Source organism: Podarcis raffonei, chromosome 12 (genome assembly GCF_027172205.1).
Source record: "Podarcis raffonei isolate rPodRaf1 chromosome 12, rPodRaf1.pri, whole genome shotgun sequence".
Taxonomy (NCBI): domain Eukaryota; kingdom Metazoa; phylum Chordata; class Lepidosauria; order Squamata; family Lacertidae; genus Podarcis; species Podarcis raffonei.
The window spans coordinates 22101529-22120471 of NC_070613.1; the positions used below are offsets into that span (position 1 = coordinate 22101529).

Below are 18943 nucleotides of genomic sequence, written 5' to 3' on the forward strand. Positions count from 1 at the left end.
GGCTGGTGTTAACCATAGTTTATTTTAACAAGTCAAGATTCTGGACTACAATTTGATGTCAGCCTGTTTCAATAAACCACACTTTGTCAAGGTTCAGTAATATCAAGAAACCATGAATAGTGAGGGGGGGACACCCAAATGCTTTCAATCTTCTCCATGTGGCTGCACCAGAGGAGGAGAAGGGAGCACACAAGCTTGATCTCTGTAGATGTAAAACTAAACTATGGTTTACCATTATATGGTCTTTGCTGTCTGCCTAAAGTAGCCTAAGTAACAGCTTTTTTAATCTTGTAGAAAGATGCTTCAACTATCATTCAGTAACCTGAATGAGTTGGTCAGTAAAGATATGCTTGACAGTATGGTTCCAAGAGCAAAATTCAGGCAGAAATGTCAAGAACACAGAACTGCTGAGACAAAAAAGCAAAATAGGTAGTGTCAGATGGCAGGGATGGTTGCTCACGAGTAACCAGGAAGGACTGGTTTTATTTCGTGCAAAAACTATTTACAGTGCAGAACCCCAAAGTTCATGTCTGCCTCAATCGCTAACAGAATCCGGGAGTGGCTTTTTCCGGGTTTGTCCCCAACATAAGAACTTCGTCACCCTCAGCCTTTTTCTTCCTTCTTTGGGCTTTACCCCTCTGCACAAGGTGGGCAACAGAAGAGGCGTGCTTCCCTCCTGACCGGCTTGACCAGGAGCGGTGCTGGGGCTCCCCGCAGCATCCCCTGATCCCTTTCGCTCTTCCCCACTGGAGGCATGGCTTTCCCCACCGCAGGAAGAGGAACTGCTTCGCAAGACGTTCAGAGGATCCCTGTATCCCAACAGCCCCTCTACCTCCCTTCCCTGTTCCGATGGCAGTTCCCTGACATCCAGCATGATGCAAAACAAGAGATCCTGAAATTCCTTGAAAGTTACAAGAGGACTGTGGTGGTATATCATCACCACTCTCTTGTCTCTTGGAAGCAGTTAAAGAATAGAGGACAATACTTTTCCTCCTCATTTGTCCATTACTCTGGGGCCCATAATTATTTAGGCACAAAATAAAGGTAAAGGTAAAGGTACCCCTAACCATTAGGTCCAGTCGTGACTGACTCTGGGGTTGTGCGCTCATCTCACTCTATAGGCCGAGGGACCCGGCATTTGTCCGCAGACAGCTTCCGGGTCATGTGGCCAGCATGACTAAGCCGCTTCTGGCGAACCAGAGCAGCGCACGGAAACGCCGTTTACCTTCCCGCTGGAGCGGTACCTATTTATCTACTTGCACTTTGACGTGCTTTTGAACTGCTAGGTTGGCAGGAGGCACAAGATACTGGATCCATTTATCTGGGCATGTAGTTGCATGATGAACATTGCAGATGGCTAGAGGAGGGGGCTAAGTATGCGCATCCCACACACAGCACCATTCAGCCTGACCTGCAATCTTAAGATGGCAAAATGCAGCTCAGTATATGTCATGGCAAGCTTAAGTCTCTTCCTCGCTTTCCTTCAGATAAAGGACATGCACGAAGACAGAATATTTCATTCGACAGCAATCACGACAACTGGCTACTAGTTAGGAGCCAGTTCTAATTTGAATCTGTTTACTAACCAAATATCTAAAAATTGCTCACTTCTTATTCTCTTTGTTACAGAAACTGTCCACCTACGCCCACATTTCATTTCCTGTTCTTTAGTAAGCTGATCCCAGAACAGCTAAAACACTCAGATTCCAGATCATGTGAAACCTACGTGATTAGGCTTTTCTTTCCTTGCATCTTAGGAAAGCTACTTTACACAAAGTCATACCACTGGTTCATGTAGCTCAGGAATAACTGGCAGTGGCCCTCTAGGGTTTCAAAAAGGAGGATTTTTTTCCAGCCTTACCTGGAGATGCCAGGGATTGAATTTAGGACCATCTGCATGCAAATTCTAAGTTCTACCACTGAGCTGTGGAACTTCCCCTGGCACAACACACAGAGGGTGAGGGGCAGAAAGCTATGCAATGGCAGGGGCAGGGGCAGAAGCACGGCCCTGCCAGCTCTCCAATGCATGAAGCCCATTCATGTGGACAACACATAAAGGATTATTATTATATGCTGCCTTTTCCCCTAACAGGGACTCAAGGCACCTTACAGATAAAAGAACAGCTAAAAACAAAGGGGTGGAAACAAAGAATTAAAAAAAATTAATATGGAAGGCACTTTAAATATATATAAAGATTCATTTAAAACATACAGATGTTTAGAATAAAAATAGCTCGGCACCAGCTTTTTGTCAAAAGCTTTTGAGTCCCAAGTATATAACCAACATACATGTTTACTGGCAGTCTCAAGCAATTCTGAAAACATTATTATAGAGGACTTCCTCTTTGCAGAGTAATGTCAATTCGTTCTCAAAAATGCTTGCTCTTCTCATGTTTAACAATTCTAAAACTGAAGCAATACTTCCTACCAATTTACCAAAGACTGTTCAGGCCAACAGGCCTGTAATTTCCTGCATTGTTCCAATGTTTTTTTTTTTTTTAGTTGGCATTACAGTGGTTACCTTCCAATTCTCTGGTATGGAGGGTTATTTTAGTCAGAAGCTTTAAAAAGTAAAATTCCTTTTTTCTTCTTAGTTTCTCAAAGGACTCCGTTTGAGACTCACTCTGACAGTGAAGAAAACATGTCACCGTATCCTTGGCCTGCACTGATCTTAAGCCAGGGAAGGCCTAGCTGCTCGCATCCAATCTAAGACGTCAGTTTTGCATTGTCACAATTGACCAGTCTGCACCTTTCTGAAGCTCAGTCTTTTTGGGACACATCTTGCACTTCTGATTTAGAACTACATCACCAAACAGCAAGTACAAAAGCTGCAACACAGCATCAGCAGAGACCTTATAGTCCTGTCAAGACTCCAACAAAATGATATCAATGCAACTGGAACTCCTACCTGTCTGAAGAGGTAAAAGGTAAAGGTAAAGGACCCCTGACAGTTAAGTCCGGTCACAGACGACTCTGGGGTTGCGACACTCATCTCGCTTTACAGGCCAAGAGAGCCAGCATTTGTCTGCAGACAGTTTTTCCGGGTCATGTGGCTAGCATGACTAAACCGCTTCTGGCGCAACGGAACACCCAAACCAGAACAGCACACGGAAACGCCATTTACCTTCCCACTGGAGCAGTACCTATTTATCTACTTGCACTTTTTTGGCGTGCTTTCGAACTGCTAGGTTGGCAGGAGCTGGGAAAGAGCAATGGGAGCTAACCCCGTCGCGGGGATTCGAACCACCGACCTTCTGATCAGCAAGCCCAAAAGGCTCAGTGGTTTAGACCACAGAGCCACCTGTGTTCCGCCTCAAGAGGTAGAAAGCGTGTATTCGTGTCTATTCCAGCCAAGATCCACTTTTCCATCACAGCCCAAATGAAGATCACTAGCCTTCAAAAAGATTTGGTTAATTATATTTTTCATACACATGGCAAATGTTCACACTTACCTAACTTCCCATAAGGGAACTCTGCACTCCACCCAGGTTGCCTGGTAACTCTGACATCAAGGCATGATGCATGATGGGGCATCGCAAGAGAGTAGCATCGTGCTAGCTGCGATTTTGGGAGACCTAAAACAGGGGAAAGTGAGATTGCAGTCAATGTGTATAATGGTTCTTTTGTAATAGGTCATTCCAATTACAGTTGTCAGATTGTTCCATTTCAAAAATTATGCAAGTGACCTATAAGAAAGCCAAGTTCTTGCATTACATACAAAACAAGGGGCACATGTTTTCTCACTTGCATGGGGGGGCGGGCTGTAAAATCAAAATACCACTCAATTTAAACCACCAGAATCACCTTGAAATTAAAAAGTAGACATAGAACCAAACAAAAAAAAATCACTTGAAACTATAGTTAGAAACTATTCAGGTTTCTTGCCAAAGCATCAATTAAAATCACAGTATTCCACCACTAAGAAACTGTAGGAGAAAAATATGGTGTAATTACTGAGAGCATCAGCAGAATTAGGGTATTATTTCACATCCAAATTTCCAGATCCCATTCTTCTTAATACACTTCTTAGCTAGTTTGGTTTTCAATTCAACAACAGGAAATAGGTGCTGCAAACACATGGAGGTGATAATCGGTTATTATATTTCAGCGAGCTTTCTTGTTATAGCATGGGATTATATGGAAAAACCTGTCTCATTAAACTGTCAAGATGTAGTTACTGACTAGAGCTAGAAACTGAAAGAATACTCCTTCTATAGAGACACGGATGAATAAAGCATGGTTTGTAAGGATCATCAACAAGCTTCAAAGTAGATGAGATGGTTATATGTTCACATTTAAAATAATATACATGGAAGTATTTATTACCCTCTGGAACAGAACAAACCAAGATAGTAAAATTCAACAACATCTCTCTATAAAACAAACAATAAATTTTGAACACACACAAGAAGCATTCTGTGAATATGCCTATTGACAAAGCTGAATGATCAAGCTGGTCTCCTGGTCATTCACAGCTTCACTCAAGAGAAAAAATGAAAGTATGAAGTCAACATTTTAGGGATTGTTTACAGCAGAAATGGGAACTCTGAGGCCCTCCAGATTTTGTTGGACTCCAAGTCCCATCAGCTCAAGCCAGCATTGGTCAAGGGTCAGGGACGATGGGAACTGTTGTCTAACAACATCTGGAGAACAATAGGTTCCTCACCTCTTGCCTAAACTGTACTTCTCCACTTGAAAAATTATAGGTTATAATTATAGAGCACCTTACACTATAAGTATTTTGAGGCAGATGCCAATCAATATTAGAGGGAATCTCTTAATATACTGACTTTCGGTGTTTTTACCACTGTGCCCTCTACATATCATGGAGCCACTAAGTTAGTCAATCACAGACCATTTTCTTTTTAAAAAAACAACAACCAGAAAACAAGACCAATACAGATCACATATAAACATATCGCATATGCAAAAATATCTAAACTAGATGGTAACCCCTGGATATGTTTGTTTAAAGAATAAAAGCTCTAGCACTTTTTAAAACAATATTGTTTATGAATTTAAAACATGGAAGAGACATCATTGTGGCAGAAGCATCACACCCTTTTAGAGCTCATTTGGATTCAGTGAAGCCACTGATGACATGAAAAATAAGAAGGCTGCGTTTGCACATAAGAAGGTAAGCCAAGAACCTTGGCTTAGTAAACCATACCAAGTAAGAGCTGCATGCTCATGCATGCAGCCTAACTGCTTATGCTTCATCCCACCACCTTCGCACAAGCAGGTAAACCACACAGGAAGGGGACTCATGGCATTTAACAAGCTAATACTCATACACCAACGATAAACCTTGTTTCAAGGCTGCTTGTGATCCTAGCTTGTTAGAAAGAAACAGACAAACAAACAAACAAACAAACAAACGATAACCTCTGGTCTAGATGCATCACCAAGCTACTGGCTGCCTGGGTTTGTTTATCCACTCGCATAAAGGAGAAAGCAGGTCGAGCTATGCGAATGGTGTGCTTTATGAACCCAGGGTTCTTGGCTTATCATTACCTGCTAATGCAACCATAAAGTGATATTAACCAAATGTGATTTTGGAAACTTACAGATGCTTGCAGGGAGTAGAAAGGAATGGAGAGAAAAGTGCCCGAGTCAAAGGGGAACTGAAGATTAAAAGATAAATTGATCTGAGGCTCTATAGGCAGCGTTACATGATGGATAATGGGCAAAGGGCCATGTTTAAAAGTGCTGGACATAAAGTTAACATAAAAAGGAAGTCGTACTACATTCCCCATGTCAGCAGCATTCCTTTCCAGTAGTTAGCACATTAAAACTGAAAAAGATTATCTGTAGTCCTTGTGAAATGCACATTTCTTACAGGTGGACATTTATATCAGTTTCCTCCCCAAGGTGAAAGGTTATCTGTGGTCATATTAGCAAACAGCTGCTTATGATCTGAGTTGTATACTGCTCTTGGAAAGGCAAAATCTCCTGATGCATGCTAAATGAAACCATGTGCCCTTGATGTTCTGCTTCCAGTATGTTAAAAGTTCAAAGAATGAATATACTTAGCTTTTACACACACACACACACAGAGAGAGAGAGAGGGGGGGGCAACTAGTGCAGCCCATCGGTATCACTGATTAATCTGGCAAAGTGAAAACACAACATTTGAGATTCTGCTAGAACACTAACCCGGCACATTCCTATTCCTAATACTCCTCATTTTAGATACAAGGTTTGCGCAAGAACAATGAACTTGGTTTGAACTTTAAAGCAGGATATTATGCATTTAATTAAGCGTATCCAACTTTTAAGATGGATACATTGGGATTTATGAAGACCTTTAATCTCAAAATGCAGAAGATGAGAAATGGCAAAGCAATATTTTGCAGCCTCCAAGGAATTCTCAGTTACCCGGACATAGATAACATACAACGCAGAGGAAATTCTCTGAGTCGCAGAGTCTCTTCAGATTTTCTCAGCCATTGAAGCCTCCTCTCTTGCTGCTCCTTTGCAATGTCTAAAACAGCTCTCAGAATTTTCCATGTCTCGTTGAGATAAGAGCTCCAAGAATATATATATGAGCTGGCTTTTACCAAGTCACACCATTGGTCTACCTACTGGGAGCAGGGTCTACAATGACTGCATTCACATGTAATAACTTATCAGCCCACGTCTTTCCTCCCATCGCAGGAGTAGCTAAACGAACTAGGAAGGAACTAGATCAGATTATGCTATGTCTGCATTCAGTCATGTTTAAGAGATCAGGAGCAAGACTGCAGGATTGCACCTGGTTAAGGTTACATCCACACAACACATTTAGGGCACTCTTACAACACCTTAACAGTCATGACTCTACACACACACATACACACAAAGAATTCTGTCAAATCTAGCTTGTTAAGGATGCTGAGAGTAGATCCTCAGAAAGCTACAATTCCAAACACCCTTAAACTACAGTTCCCATGAATCTTTGCCTTGACAGTCATAATGGATTTATCTATGGTGCAGGTGTAGCTAAAGACATGCCCCTCCATTGCATACTGGTTCTGTAATAGCTATTCCCTTTCATTACAGTGGTACCTCGGGATGCAAACAGGATGTGTTCCGGAGCCCTGTTCACATCCTGAACGCAACATAAGTCACGACGGCGAGTCTACGCGGGTCACATTTTGCCGCTTTCACGCATGCGCATAATGTCATTTTGAGCGTCTGCACATGCGTGAGTGGCGAAACCCGGAAGTAACGCGCTCCATTACTTCCGGGTTGCCGCAGAGCGCAACTCGGAAGCGCTCAACCCGAAGCACATTCAACCCGAGGTATGACTGTATTTTAAATGCTACCTCCCTTGCATTCCTCAATGTATCCCTTCAATAATCATCATAATAGTCAAGAGGAGGAGGGTTTAAAAAGCCCACAACTCATCTTCATCAAGTAATTAATTTTTTATCTTTCCTGCTTGTTTATAGAAATTAAGTTGCTGCAAAAGTTTTAAAACAACCTTATGATCTACTTTTCCATTCTGATGAGATATGCATCAAATATTTCATTCAGGATTATTCCTACTTAATATAGAAGTTATCAAAACCAATGAGGGAGAAAAAGATAAAATGCAGCTGTGCTTTAATATTTTACAGCATCACACTTGTACATCTGATATACACTCAATCAAGCTTAACCTTATTTAATGCCCTTGACAAATATCCCCTCAGAATTTTTAAGTACATCAGGCAAACACATAAAATATTGACGCAAAAACTTCCCACCACCAACCCAAAGGGGGCAGGGAGAGATTGATGGATTGATTGAGATTTGGTCCAAAAATGTTGCCAGCAATGTTTTTATAGGCTTTATTTGTGCTCGTAGACAGCGGCAGAACTCACCCCAGTAACCTTTAAAATTGCTTTGCATGTGGAAAACAGCACTGATCCTACAGCATTGGGCAATAAACACAAGCAGGAAAGCTACATGCTTACTAATAAAAGCCAAACTTTGCATCTTGAGTAGAATGTCATGATAAATACACACAAAGGAGTGTTTGTATCATGGGCTAGGAGTTGGGCTAGGAGTGGGTTAGGCTGGATTAGGAGTTACACCCAGCTATCATCATTAACCACATTTATATCCAACGCTTCCCTCTCTACAGGGCCCCCGGTGGCATTCATGGTTCTGCTTTGTAGATGGAGTGATAGGGACTAGCCAAGGTCAACCAGTTTCATTAATGCTGCAGATTTTAGTCTGGGCCCCACTGGCTGTAATCTAACCCTCTTAAGAACTACAGTACTCTGATTCTCCTCTGCCTGAGCTCTAGGGAAAGGGAATGGTTTGTTGGTTTGTTTGACATCTTCCACACACATATCCAAAGGTGATGTACAAAATGCTATTTAGAAAGCAGCTAAGACAGCATAGTGCTGACACTAGAGTCTTGGGGGTGTAATAGGAGGAAGATTTGGGGCAGTGCAATAAAAGTCATTAGGAATTCCTTAATCAACTCCACGGGATGCAGGAGTGGGGAACTTGCGGCCCTTCAGAGGTGGCTGGACCAGAGCTCCCTTAATCCCTGGCCATTGGGCATGTTGGCTGGGGATGATGGGAGTTGTAGTTCAGCAACATCTGGAGGGCCACAGGTCCCTCCCCCACAGTAGACCCAACCTTATCGTCAAGGCTTCAGTCCCATCCATACTTACCTGGGAGTAAGTCTAATTTGAACTCCCTGGGCCTTGCTTTTGAATAGACATGTGCTCCAAGTAACTTCTAGGTGACCACTGAAACCAGCACATACAAGTGCAAGAACTATGAAGTAGCAGCAACATCCCAAATGCTACCTTTAGGGTGCATTTCTACATCTCCTACTAAACATCAGGAAGAACCTTCTGGCAGAAAGAGCTTTTTGACAATGGAACAGAGCTGGTGGGGTCTCCTTCCTTGGAGGTTTTTAAGCAGAGGTTGGATGGCCATCTGCCATGTATGATCTAGTTGGGCTTCCTGCATTGCAGGGGGTTGGACTAGATGACACTAGGGGTCCCTTACACGTCTATGATTCTACTATTCCATCTCAGGAAGAACAGGTGTTTTTTGTAATAATAATACTAATAAAACTAAAAGTGACAAAACGCTTGAGGTTTTGTCCTGGAAGGCACCTAGAAGGCAGCAACAACAGACAAAGCAACTGGAAAAGGCAAAGAGATAACCATGAGGCTGTTTTGCCCCAAACCCATTGTTAGGATGTATACTAGCACCAATATGTATGGGGGTTTGTATTTTGCAGCAAAAGGTGACATTTCAGAAAGCATTCAGTAAAATGTTAGCTAAAAAACAGTGCTCAGATCAGTTTTTGCCAAAGAATCAGGTCGCCTTCCCTGCTTTTGGCAAAGGATTTGCCAAGGAACCCATTTTCTGGGTTCCTCATGTTGCTGCAGACTGCAGCAGCTACTTATAAAAGGCAATCAGAAGGCACTTTCCTGTAAGATGCAAAGTGCAATCCCCACCCACATCTCTTGGCAAGGGCTTTGCCGAAAAGAAGAATTCTCAATATTGCAGCAAAAGGTGCAAAATTGCTCAGCAGTTTCCTTTCACCACTCACAGTGCAATCCTAACCATGTCTACTCAGAAGTCAGTCCTACTGTATTCAAATGGGGGTTTACTCCCAGGTAAGTGAGGTTAGGATTCCAACCTTAGCCAATTTCTCTTGCTACAAAAGCCCAGTTAAGATGTATAATCTGTTCTCTTAAGAGCTGAAGGATATCACAGAGCTAGTTTTAAGCATTACTATAAATAAAGCTTAGCTGAATCATGTGAAAAATAAATAAATCCATGTTTGCTCTTTCTGTAAGCCAGCCTAGAAATTCTGAATCGAAGGGCGATATAAAAACTTTATAAAAGTTCAACTGAGACCTATCTTCATATTCCTTCCCTTTCATATGCAACTTAGCCCTCTTGCCAGACACTCCCAGAAGACAGGGGGGAAACAGGATTGGCATGCAACTGACCACCTATTCTTACATGAATTATTGTCAGATATGTCATGCTGCTCAGGGAATTGGTTTGCCATGGATTTAACACAATTGCCTTTAAAAACCATACACTTTTCATTAGCTATTAAGTTTTATTTATTTTCAGATTAAACAGAAACAAAGCAAATTGTAACGGACCCTGGTGGTCGAGGGTAAAAACCAAGCAGAAGAACTATGAGTAACTTACTGAATACTTATAGAAACTTTACCTAACTTTGTTAAATCATAATAGCAAGATTGGGCACAGAGCTTCTCTACCTCACTCCTGGGCTTAGTCATTAGCCTCAGCAGGTCTGTAGCATCTTGTGGCGTGAAGTAACACTATGTGAAGTAATACCAAGCACATCGTAAGCTCCAAACTCTAATATAGTATGATTTTTGGCCCTTAGAGCTTCACCTGCTTAAGCACCACAGAGTTTTGAAAATGACTCAAACAACTCTTACCTCCTCCGACAGCAGCCTCACACTCTTTACCTTGGCAGCTCACACTGTCCTGTGACTCTCAACACACACTTCTGGGGGGATCTCTCTGCTTTCTGCATCTCCAAAGAAATCTGCCAGACTCCAACCATGGAAGAGGACGCCAAGAGGACGTTAAGAAACAAGCATGCATTTGCAAAATTAAGCCTCTGTAGAAAAAAAACAAACACAGAACTATATACATAGATTGCCATATGGCTGTGACCTTTGCTCAGTGAAAAATACCACAACTGAGTACAGAGTATTTGAAACAGTGCTATTTGTCAATCTCCCTTACACAGTGACAACATTCAGAAGCCACGCTACACCTTGGGCTTCTCCAGTGTGATCCTAAACAGAGGGTTCCACTTTCAACTGACCACAGTTTAGCATGACATCCAAGACCAAACATCTGGTTAATGTTAACTACGATTTGTTTAAACAAGACAGATTTATAACCAAGGGTTTGAAGTTGACTTGATTAAAACCAACCATAGATTCAGACGATACAAGTTTAGTTAAGTAAAAAAAAAAAATGAAATTTCTGTCCAAAGACACCACAAGCTGTAACCAAAGGGTGGTTGTTGGCTTATTGAAATAGCTTGTTAGGGGAAACAAAGCACAAGCCAGGATTCAGACATAACGCTAAGCAAAAACCATGCCTTAGCTCACAGCAACGCAGTAGCACGAGAAGCAGGGTAGCAGCAAGGCACCTTAAATTTTAGCCCTGTGCAGAAGCTCTATGTGTTGTTAAGCTCAACTGCGCTTTACAGTGACTTGTGAACTAGTCCAGTGTCATTAAGGACAAAGCTATCTATGGCGACTAGCCATGACGGCTATGTCCTCCTGCCACTGCTGGAAGCCATATGCCTCTGTGTACCAGTTGTTGGAATCAAGTGAAGAGTGTGCTGCTGCATTTAGGCCCAGCTTGCAGTGTTCCCATAAGCATCTGGTTGGTCACTTTGAGAAGAGGATGGTGTACTAGATTAAACCCTGGTCCAATCCAGTAGGGCTCTTCTTATGTTCTTATCTACAAATCCCATCCCCCCTGGATTGTAGTCCAATAATGCTGGGAACCCAAGGTCAGGGGAAAGTGGTTTTTAGCATGATACGTGAAGCAGGCCAGTGAAAGCATTGCAGGCCCTTCACCATACCCATGTCTTCCCTAATTTTCTCACCCTGAATTTTAAGTGTCACCAGAAATCCCCAGGTAATTAGCAAATGTGAGACTTACAATGCAATGCAGCTCCCATTTGACCTTTCCCATTCACAAGCCTACTAAATTCTGTCTGCTTAAGAACATTACTCATCTCAACTTCTTTTAAAAACCTAAAAGTGATTCAAATGAATGTTCTTCAGTGACACACAAATGTCTATTTTTGACTCCATTTTGATCAATCATCGTAGCTGGGAACTTCAATTTTTGTTTTAAAGATGTAGAGCTATAGAATCATAGACCTGCAGAGTTGCAAGGAATCTAGTCCAATACCCTGCAATGCAGGAATCACAGCTAATGGTTGGTTGGGTGCCAAGAGGCACTAGTGGAAGAAGTTCTGGCAGTAAACTGCAGCACAAGAGCAAGAAGAAATTTCTATGTGACATTGTGCAAGAAAGTGGGTTGTATCCAACTAAGTTCTAGTCAAAGTAGACACATTAAAACGAATGGATCTAAGTTAACCAAGTGAAGTAGGTTAGGCTGAGAGGCAGTGATTGGCCCAAGATCACCCAGTGAGCTTCCTGACTAAGTGAGGATTTGAACCCTGATTTCCCAGGTCCTAGTCTGACATTCTAACCACAACACCAAACTGACTCATGTGTAAGAACTAAGCACACTTTCAACTCAGTTCTGTGTTAATAAATATTGTGTGCCAATAAGGAAGAAAATGAAAGTTTAGGTGTTAAAATTTATGTGCAGCAAGCTATCACATAAAGTACAAGGGCAGTTTAATTGCCTTCCTTGAGATTAGCTGCTGCTGTACTATGCAATAGCTATTTCTCAAAAGGTAATAATACAACAAAGTTGAAAAGCATTTTTCTCTCCTAAGGATTTGCCAAGTAAAAAGCAGTTTGTCTGGAAAGATCAAATGCATGCTGCACATTGAAAGCACTACCTTCCAGACAGCTATATCACAACTTCTGGTAGTTAGGCCTCCTAAATAGTTTTTCTCTAATTGGCAAGTGAAGTGAAGCAAACCAAGGGAAAAGTCAGAGTGATTGCATCACAACAGAAGCATAAATGCAAGAACTGCAAAGTAGTTTATGCTGTTGTATCCATGAGCCTTTAAAAAGAAAGGTCTATGGCTTTTTGTACCTTCTATTTCAGTCCAATAACTCAAGTGTTTCTTCAGGCAAGTGTTCTACTTTGTGCAGGATGCTGTCAAAAGCTTTTACGGCATTCAAGTAGCTACTGAATTCACTCTCTGATACATCTTACAATGCACGTAGAAGCTTCTTACATCTAGACGCTCTATACCATAACAGTATTTCCTAAAGCAATTAATAAATGCCCCGGTATTAATAAAGACCCATTCTTACCATCCCTCACTTTAGTCCTAAATTATGCAACAGCCCTGCCATTTGCACAGTACAACTCCAAAGAGTTTTATTTGTAGTCACTCAACTTGCTTCAATACAGAGTTTCTACTATTTCCAGAACTAGCTATTAACTAAAGATACCCAAGGTGGGTTATTTGCTCTGAACAAGAAGCATGCTCCTTCTTCCCATGGAGCCCCAAGGTTTATGAGAACTGCTTGAGCATGTCAAGGGAGCATAAAAGTGACACATGTTTCAGCTTTGTCAGAATGAGAGAGGGGAATTATTTAGGTACAAGGAGAAGAGGCTCATTAATTGGGTTTGTCAACACAGTGTCCTCCAGATGTTATTGAACTTATTAGTCACAACCAGTATGGCCAATGATCAGGGATGATGGGCGATGTAGTTCAACAAACATCTGGATTAGACTATTACCCAAGGCTCTTGATACATTTCAGGCTCTAAACCCCCATCCATTAGACGGAGGTAAATTACTCTGCTACCTAGAGATCTAATGTCATTAAGACAGATGAGAGAAGAGGCAAGTTACGTCACATTGGGCTGTTGAAGACACAGCACTACTCTCCTTTTAACTTTGGTAAAAGAATCCAGGGATGGCTTGCCACTGTTTTCCCTCTACTTGTAAAACTGTTCCCCTCTCAGAGGGAAAGTCCATCTATTTGCCACCCTCTCTCAAATGGCAAATGACAAATGACAAACCTAGACAGCATCTTAAAAAGTAGAGATATCACCTTGCCAACAAAGGTCCGTATAGTAACCTTTGTATGGTTTTCCCAGTAGTGATGTACGGAAGTGAAAGCTGGACCATAAAGAAGGCTGATCGCCGAAGAATTGATGCTTTTGAATTATGGTGCTGGAGGAGACTCTTGAGAGTCCTATGGACTGCAAGAAGATCAAACCTCTCCATTCTTAAGGAAATCAGCCCTGAGTGCTCACTGGAAGGACAGCTCCTGAAGCTGAGGCTCCAATACTTTGGCAACCTCGTGAGAAGAGAAGACTCCCTGGAAAAGACCCTGATGCTGGGAAAGATGGAGGGCACAAGGAGAAGGGGACGACAGATGATGAGATGATTGGATAGTGTTCACGAAGCTACCAGCATGAGTTTGACCAAACTGCGGGAGGCAGTGGAAGACAGGAGTGCCTGGCGTGCTCTGGTCCATGGGGACACGAAGAGTCAGACACGACTAAACGACTAAACAACAACAACTCGAATGGCATTAATGAAAACATTGAAACTAAATGTTAATCCAAGTCTCCCATTTTAAACAGGTTCCGAAACCCACTTTTATCCCCAGTTCAGTTACTGGTTATAGCCCCTACACACACACACACACACACACACACACACACACTCAATTGATAACACGTCCCCAAATAAATCATTATGCAGAAGGACTTCATCTGTCCTGCCACTACCAGAAACCATTTTCATTGAATGCCTCCTTACTTCTACGTATACAGAGAGAAACCATTTTTCTCCCATCCCAATCTGTTGAGACCTTTAATAGTTTTATAATGGTGATTTATAATTATAAATCTCTTGTGCCCTGTTCTTAGTATTGTTTTTGGATGATTAAATGAGCATGCCTCAGTCGCTTTATGGTTACAGCCAGATGTTTTGGACTACGATTCCCTTCAGCTCCAGCAAGCAGAGGCATGCTGGCTGGGGCTCATAGGAGTTGTGGTCCAAAACTTCTGGGAGGCACCAGGTTGGAGAAGGTTTAGTCATCAATGGGATGATGCTCCAGTTCCTTGCTATTTCAGCTGTATTTTTCTATTACTTATCCACAGATCCTCATTTAAGAGACGGGCACAACAGATACAGAGTGGTATTAAAATTGCCTGCTGTTTCCACCTTCTTCAATATAATTCCCAACACCATTTCATCCCTCCCCACCCACCCCCCAGCTCGACTGCAACACGTTTTCCCCAAATTTCTCTCTATATCCCATGGTAAAGGTAAAGGACCTCTGGATGGTTAAGTCCAGTCAAAGTCGACTATGGGGTTACGGCACTCATCTCGCTTCCAGGCCAACAGAGCTGGTGTTTGTCCACAGACAGCTTTCCGGATCATGTGGTCAGCATGACTAAACAGCTTCTGGCGCAATGGAACACCGTGATGGAAACCAGAGTGCACGGAAATGCCGTTTATCTTCCCGCCACAGCAGTACCTATTTATCTACTTGCACTGGCATAATTTCAAACTGCTAGGTTGGCAGGAGCTGGGACAGAGCAACGGGAGCTCACTCCGCTGCGGGGATTCAAACCGCCAAGCTTCTGATCAGCAAGCCCAAGAGGCTCAGTGGTTTAGACCCATGGTAGTTCTGGGTCATCATCACAGCCAATTTAAAGCATGCATGCATGCATGCATCCATGAAAGTTAATAATTTTTGTCCCAATGTGTTATCAGAACGATGTAAAGAAACAAGCAGTTTTCTAATGCTGCCTGCATCTCTTTGAAATGGTTATGTTTAAGAAGATGTGCATTCTAGTATCAGTTCCCTGAGCCAGAGAGTATTTCATGTCAATAGACCAAAAAACAACAACATTCTTTCTCTCCATTCTATAGCCATTTGGCAGCAAACAGTGAAGCAAATAAAGCGCCTCTATTGCAGATTCTTAGGGATGAGCATCTACAATATAAAACACTCCCCTTTAACTAGTACACTTTGCAACATGTGCCAAAACCTTCATAGTATTGTATAAAACAGAATACTTGGAGAAAATCATTGTTTCATGGCACTGGATCAGACTTCTTCAGATTTCCACAGCATCCTTATAAACTAACTCTTCAGCAGGAAGAACACTGTTATCTTGCAAGTCTACAAAACAATTAAATCCACTTTTCTCATTTAACAGTACATAACTTCTTCCTTCGATTTATCAATCCACTTCTCTCTCTCTCTCTCTCTCTCTCTCTCTGATCCTCTATTGTTACATCCAGATTGATGCCATTTCTTGTTATGTTCATCTTCTGAGCCACTTAATCCTTAGGGACCATGCTGTGAAGAGACAAAAGCCCCACGGGAGCCCCTCCTGGGCAAAGGCTACAGCCGGAAGGAAAGGCAGGGAAGCTCAGAAGATAGGCCCTGAGCAAGAGAGAAAAACTGGAAGGGCCAGAGGGCTGCTTATTGGAAATATAGCTTCCAGAAGAAAGTTAATGGAGCAGGGGTGGGGAATATTCCAGCCCAAGGGGCCACATTCTTTACTGAGCAACCTTTCAGGGGCCACAAAGCCAACAGTGGGCAGAGCCAAGGATGTGATTCTTTGTACACTAGCAACCATGCGAAAGTCATAAGATTCCTACAAATACACAGCTCAAGCCTACCACAGTTAAAGAGCACATTTCATAAAATAAAAGCATGTGAAGAGGGAATAAAACATGACCACTAATGGGTGTTCCCTGGGGGAAGTGTGGCATGATGACATTCCCAAGGGCCAGATAGAAAGGTGCAGAGGGCCACATTCAGCCTAGACCTTAGGTTCTTCACTCCTGTAGGCAGGCATGGAGAGTCTGAAATGGGGTGAGATTGACCAGAGGTCAAGAGCAGACTCAGAAGACAAAAGTACAACAAAAGAATTATTGGTTCTGAATTCCACTGTCAGCTCCAATGTGGCTCAGAGAGTCTGTCAACTTGCTGGTGGCGAATACGGTTTTACTTGGGTGGACATCTTTTGCATGCTGGGGTCCTGAGCCTACTATTACTACGCCTCCTGCTTCACACAATCTTGTGTGATATTGAACTGTCCCTTCTCACATCTAGAGGTGACCTTAGCAACTCGGCAGATGACAAGCGCGCTACTTGACAGTCAAGAGGGAGTTCACAAAATCCCGACATCATCACAAACAGCCTTGGCAGTTTCTCCTAACACCTCACAATGCCACATTTGACGCAGACATCTTTTCCTGCCACTTTGTCCTGAAGTTACAGCCACAATCCTAACAGGACAAATATTTCAATTAAACGCCATCAACAATAGCAGAAATACATATGGGATTTTCAGCCGAGTAACATACAGCAAGGGCATATGTACTCTTTAGTCACAAATACTTCCTACCAGAGAGAAAATGTCTGTGTGACACAGTGTGTGTGTGTGGCAGGTCTCCTAAAACACAGCAGCCAAGTGCAATTTTTTTCATCTTCAAATGACTGCATCTCATTTCAAAAGCAGTCTGTAGAAAAGGCAGTCAATTAGAAGTAAAGCAAATTAGAAGAACAATTTAGTACACACATCTGCAAAGATAAAAGGAGACTATTTTCTTTTGTAGGCACTGCAATGTTAAGACATACCACAGTAGACTGTTTCTGATAATATGACAGCTAATTTCTTCTAAATAGTCGGTTGAAAATTAGATAATTTTAAAAATACAACTACTCCAGCGGTTCTTAAAGGGTGTGGAACGCCATACTGGTGTGGAAGAAGAAGAAGAAGAAGAAGAAGAAGAAGAAGAAGAAGAAGAGGAGGAGTTTGGATTTGATATCCCGCTTTATCACTACCCTAAGGAGTCTCAAAGCAGCTAACAATCTCCTTTCCCTTCCTCCCCCACAACAAACACTCTGTGAGGTAAGTGGGGCCGAGAAACTTCAGAGAAGTGTGACTAGCCCAAGGTCACCCAGCAGCTACATGTGGAGGAGCAGGGAATCAAACTCGGTTCACCAGATTACGAGTCCACTGCTCTTAACCACTACACCACGCTGGCAAGCGTGACAGGAATATTTCAAGGCAAATCAAAGAAACATTTGAACAATTCAGTGTAGTATATTACAGTATCAAAATATACTTTTATTTGCAGAATATAGACAGATAGATATTCAAAGAGAGAGCAAGAGCATCAAGTTATACTGAGAACAATCCTAGCTGAGATCCAGAATAGTTGACTGAAAAGAGTGCTGGAGAATAGCATTGGCTATTCTTCCGCAGTTCTCCATGACATATTGTTGTGAATAGCGATTATCAACTGACAAATATGAAAGATCAAAAAAGAGAAAGACTTATTTGTGTTGATGAGAAGATGAGAGTTTGTTGGTCTCAAACTAGACCTGATATAAATGAGATTGCCCAGCAAAAGGAAACTCACACACCTCAATGAGTTTATATACATACTTAAGGTACATATGCAAGAAGCTCATTTATAATTATATTTGGGGAATGATTCATGTTCCTATGTGGCTGCATTGTTTTATCCTTTCTGGATGTTCCAGGATCATATTATAAAGCAGTTGTGTTCTGTGTTATAAATCGAGCACTGCTAGAAGTTGTTTCCTTCTGACAACGTATTTCTTATCAATAAAAAATTCAGTGTGGCATGAGCAAATTTTTATTCTGAAAGTGCGGCCCAGGGGGGAAAAGTTTGAGAACCACTGAGCTACCCTAATACCTCATTTTTGTTGTAGCAGAAGTTTTAGGAGTTAGGAGAATGCCTTGATCTGTGTTTTACACTAAGAATTGAAATATACTCATCTTGAGCGTGCAATTATATAACTGTTCCATGGACTACAAGTGATGAACTGTCAAGAGGTGACCTTGGAGCAGGATTAAGTGTTTCACTTCATGTTTGCTTTACGAAATATGGTTTGGGGGTGGGGGGAGGCGGTGTTTTGAGACCAAATGCACCATTACCACAGAATTGCGTATTAGACATTCTATGGTAAAACTGAAACTAAAGGGAGAACATGTATTAATATGTTGTCACAAAGAATTAGGAAGTTAGGCATCAATCAGTCACAGGAAACGCAAATAAATTTTATCTTTGGTTAAACGCAGACCCTGAAGATGCTTGCCGAAAGGGCAGCGGTACAAATTGACCTCTGTTTCACCTGCCTAGCAGCCTGCAGTGAGTCTTGCCACTGTGGCCATTTCACAGTGAAGTTCCTATGAAGAGCCTGGCAGAGGAGTATAACAGGTGCTCATGAATTCTGAGATGAAGTAGGGTGCCTTGGAGGGCTCTTGG

At 42.1% G+C, this 18943-nt stretch overlaps 1 protein-coding gene across 12 annotated transcripts in view; it reads right to left on the bottom strand.

The window, feature by feature from the left end:
* Positions 1–18943, bottom strand: part of KIAA1217 (KIAA1217 ortholog) — a 367324-nt gene that overhangs the window by 339351 nt on the left and 9030 nt on the right. For 11 of the 12 annotated variants that reach the window (XM_053359230.1, XM_053359238.1, XM_053359232.1 and 8 more), the window contains exon 2: positions 3453–3575. In XM_053359230.1, the coding sequence (XP_053215205.1) occupies positions 3453–3575 (123 nt within the window). Of the gene's footprint in view, positions 1–3452; positions 3576–10421; positions 10607–18943 lie in introns of those variants that run through there. The other variant, XM_053359231.1, reaches the window with a different exon arrangement.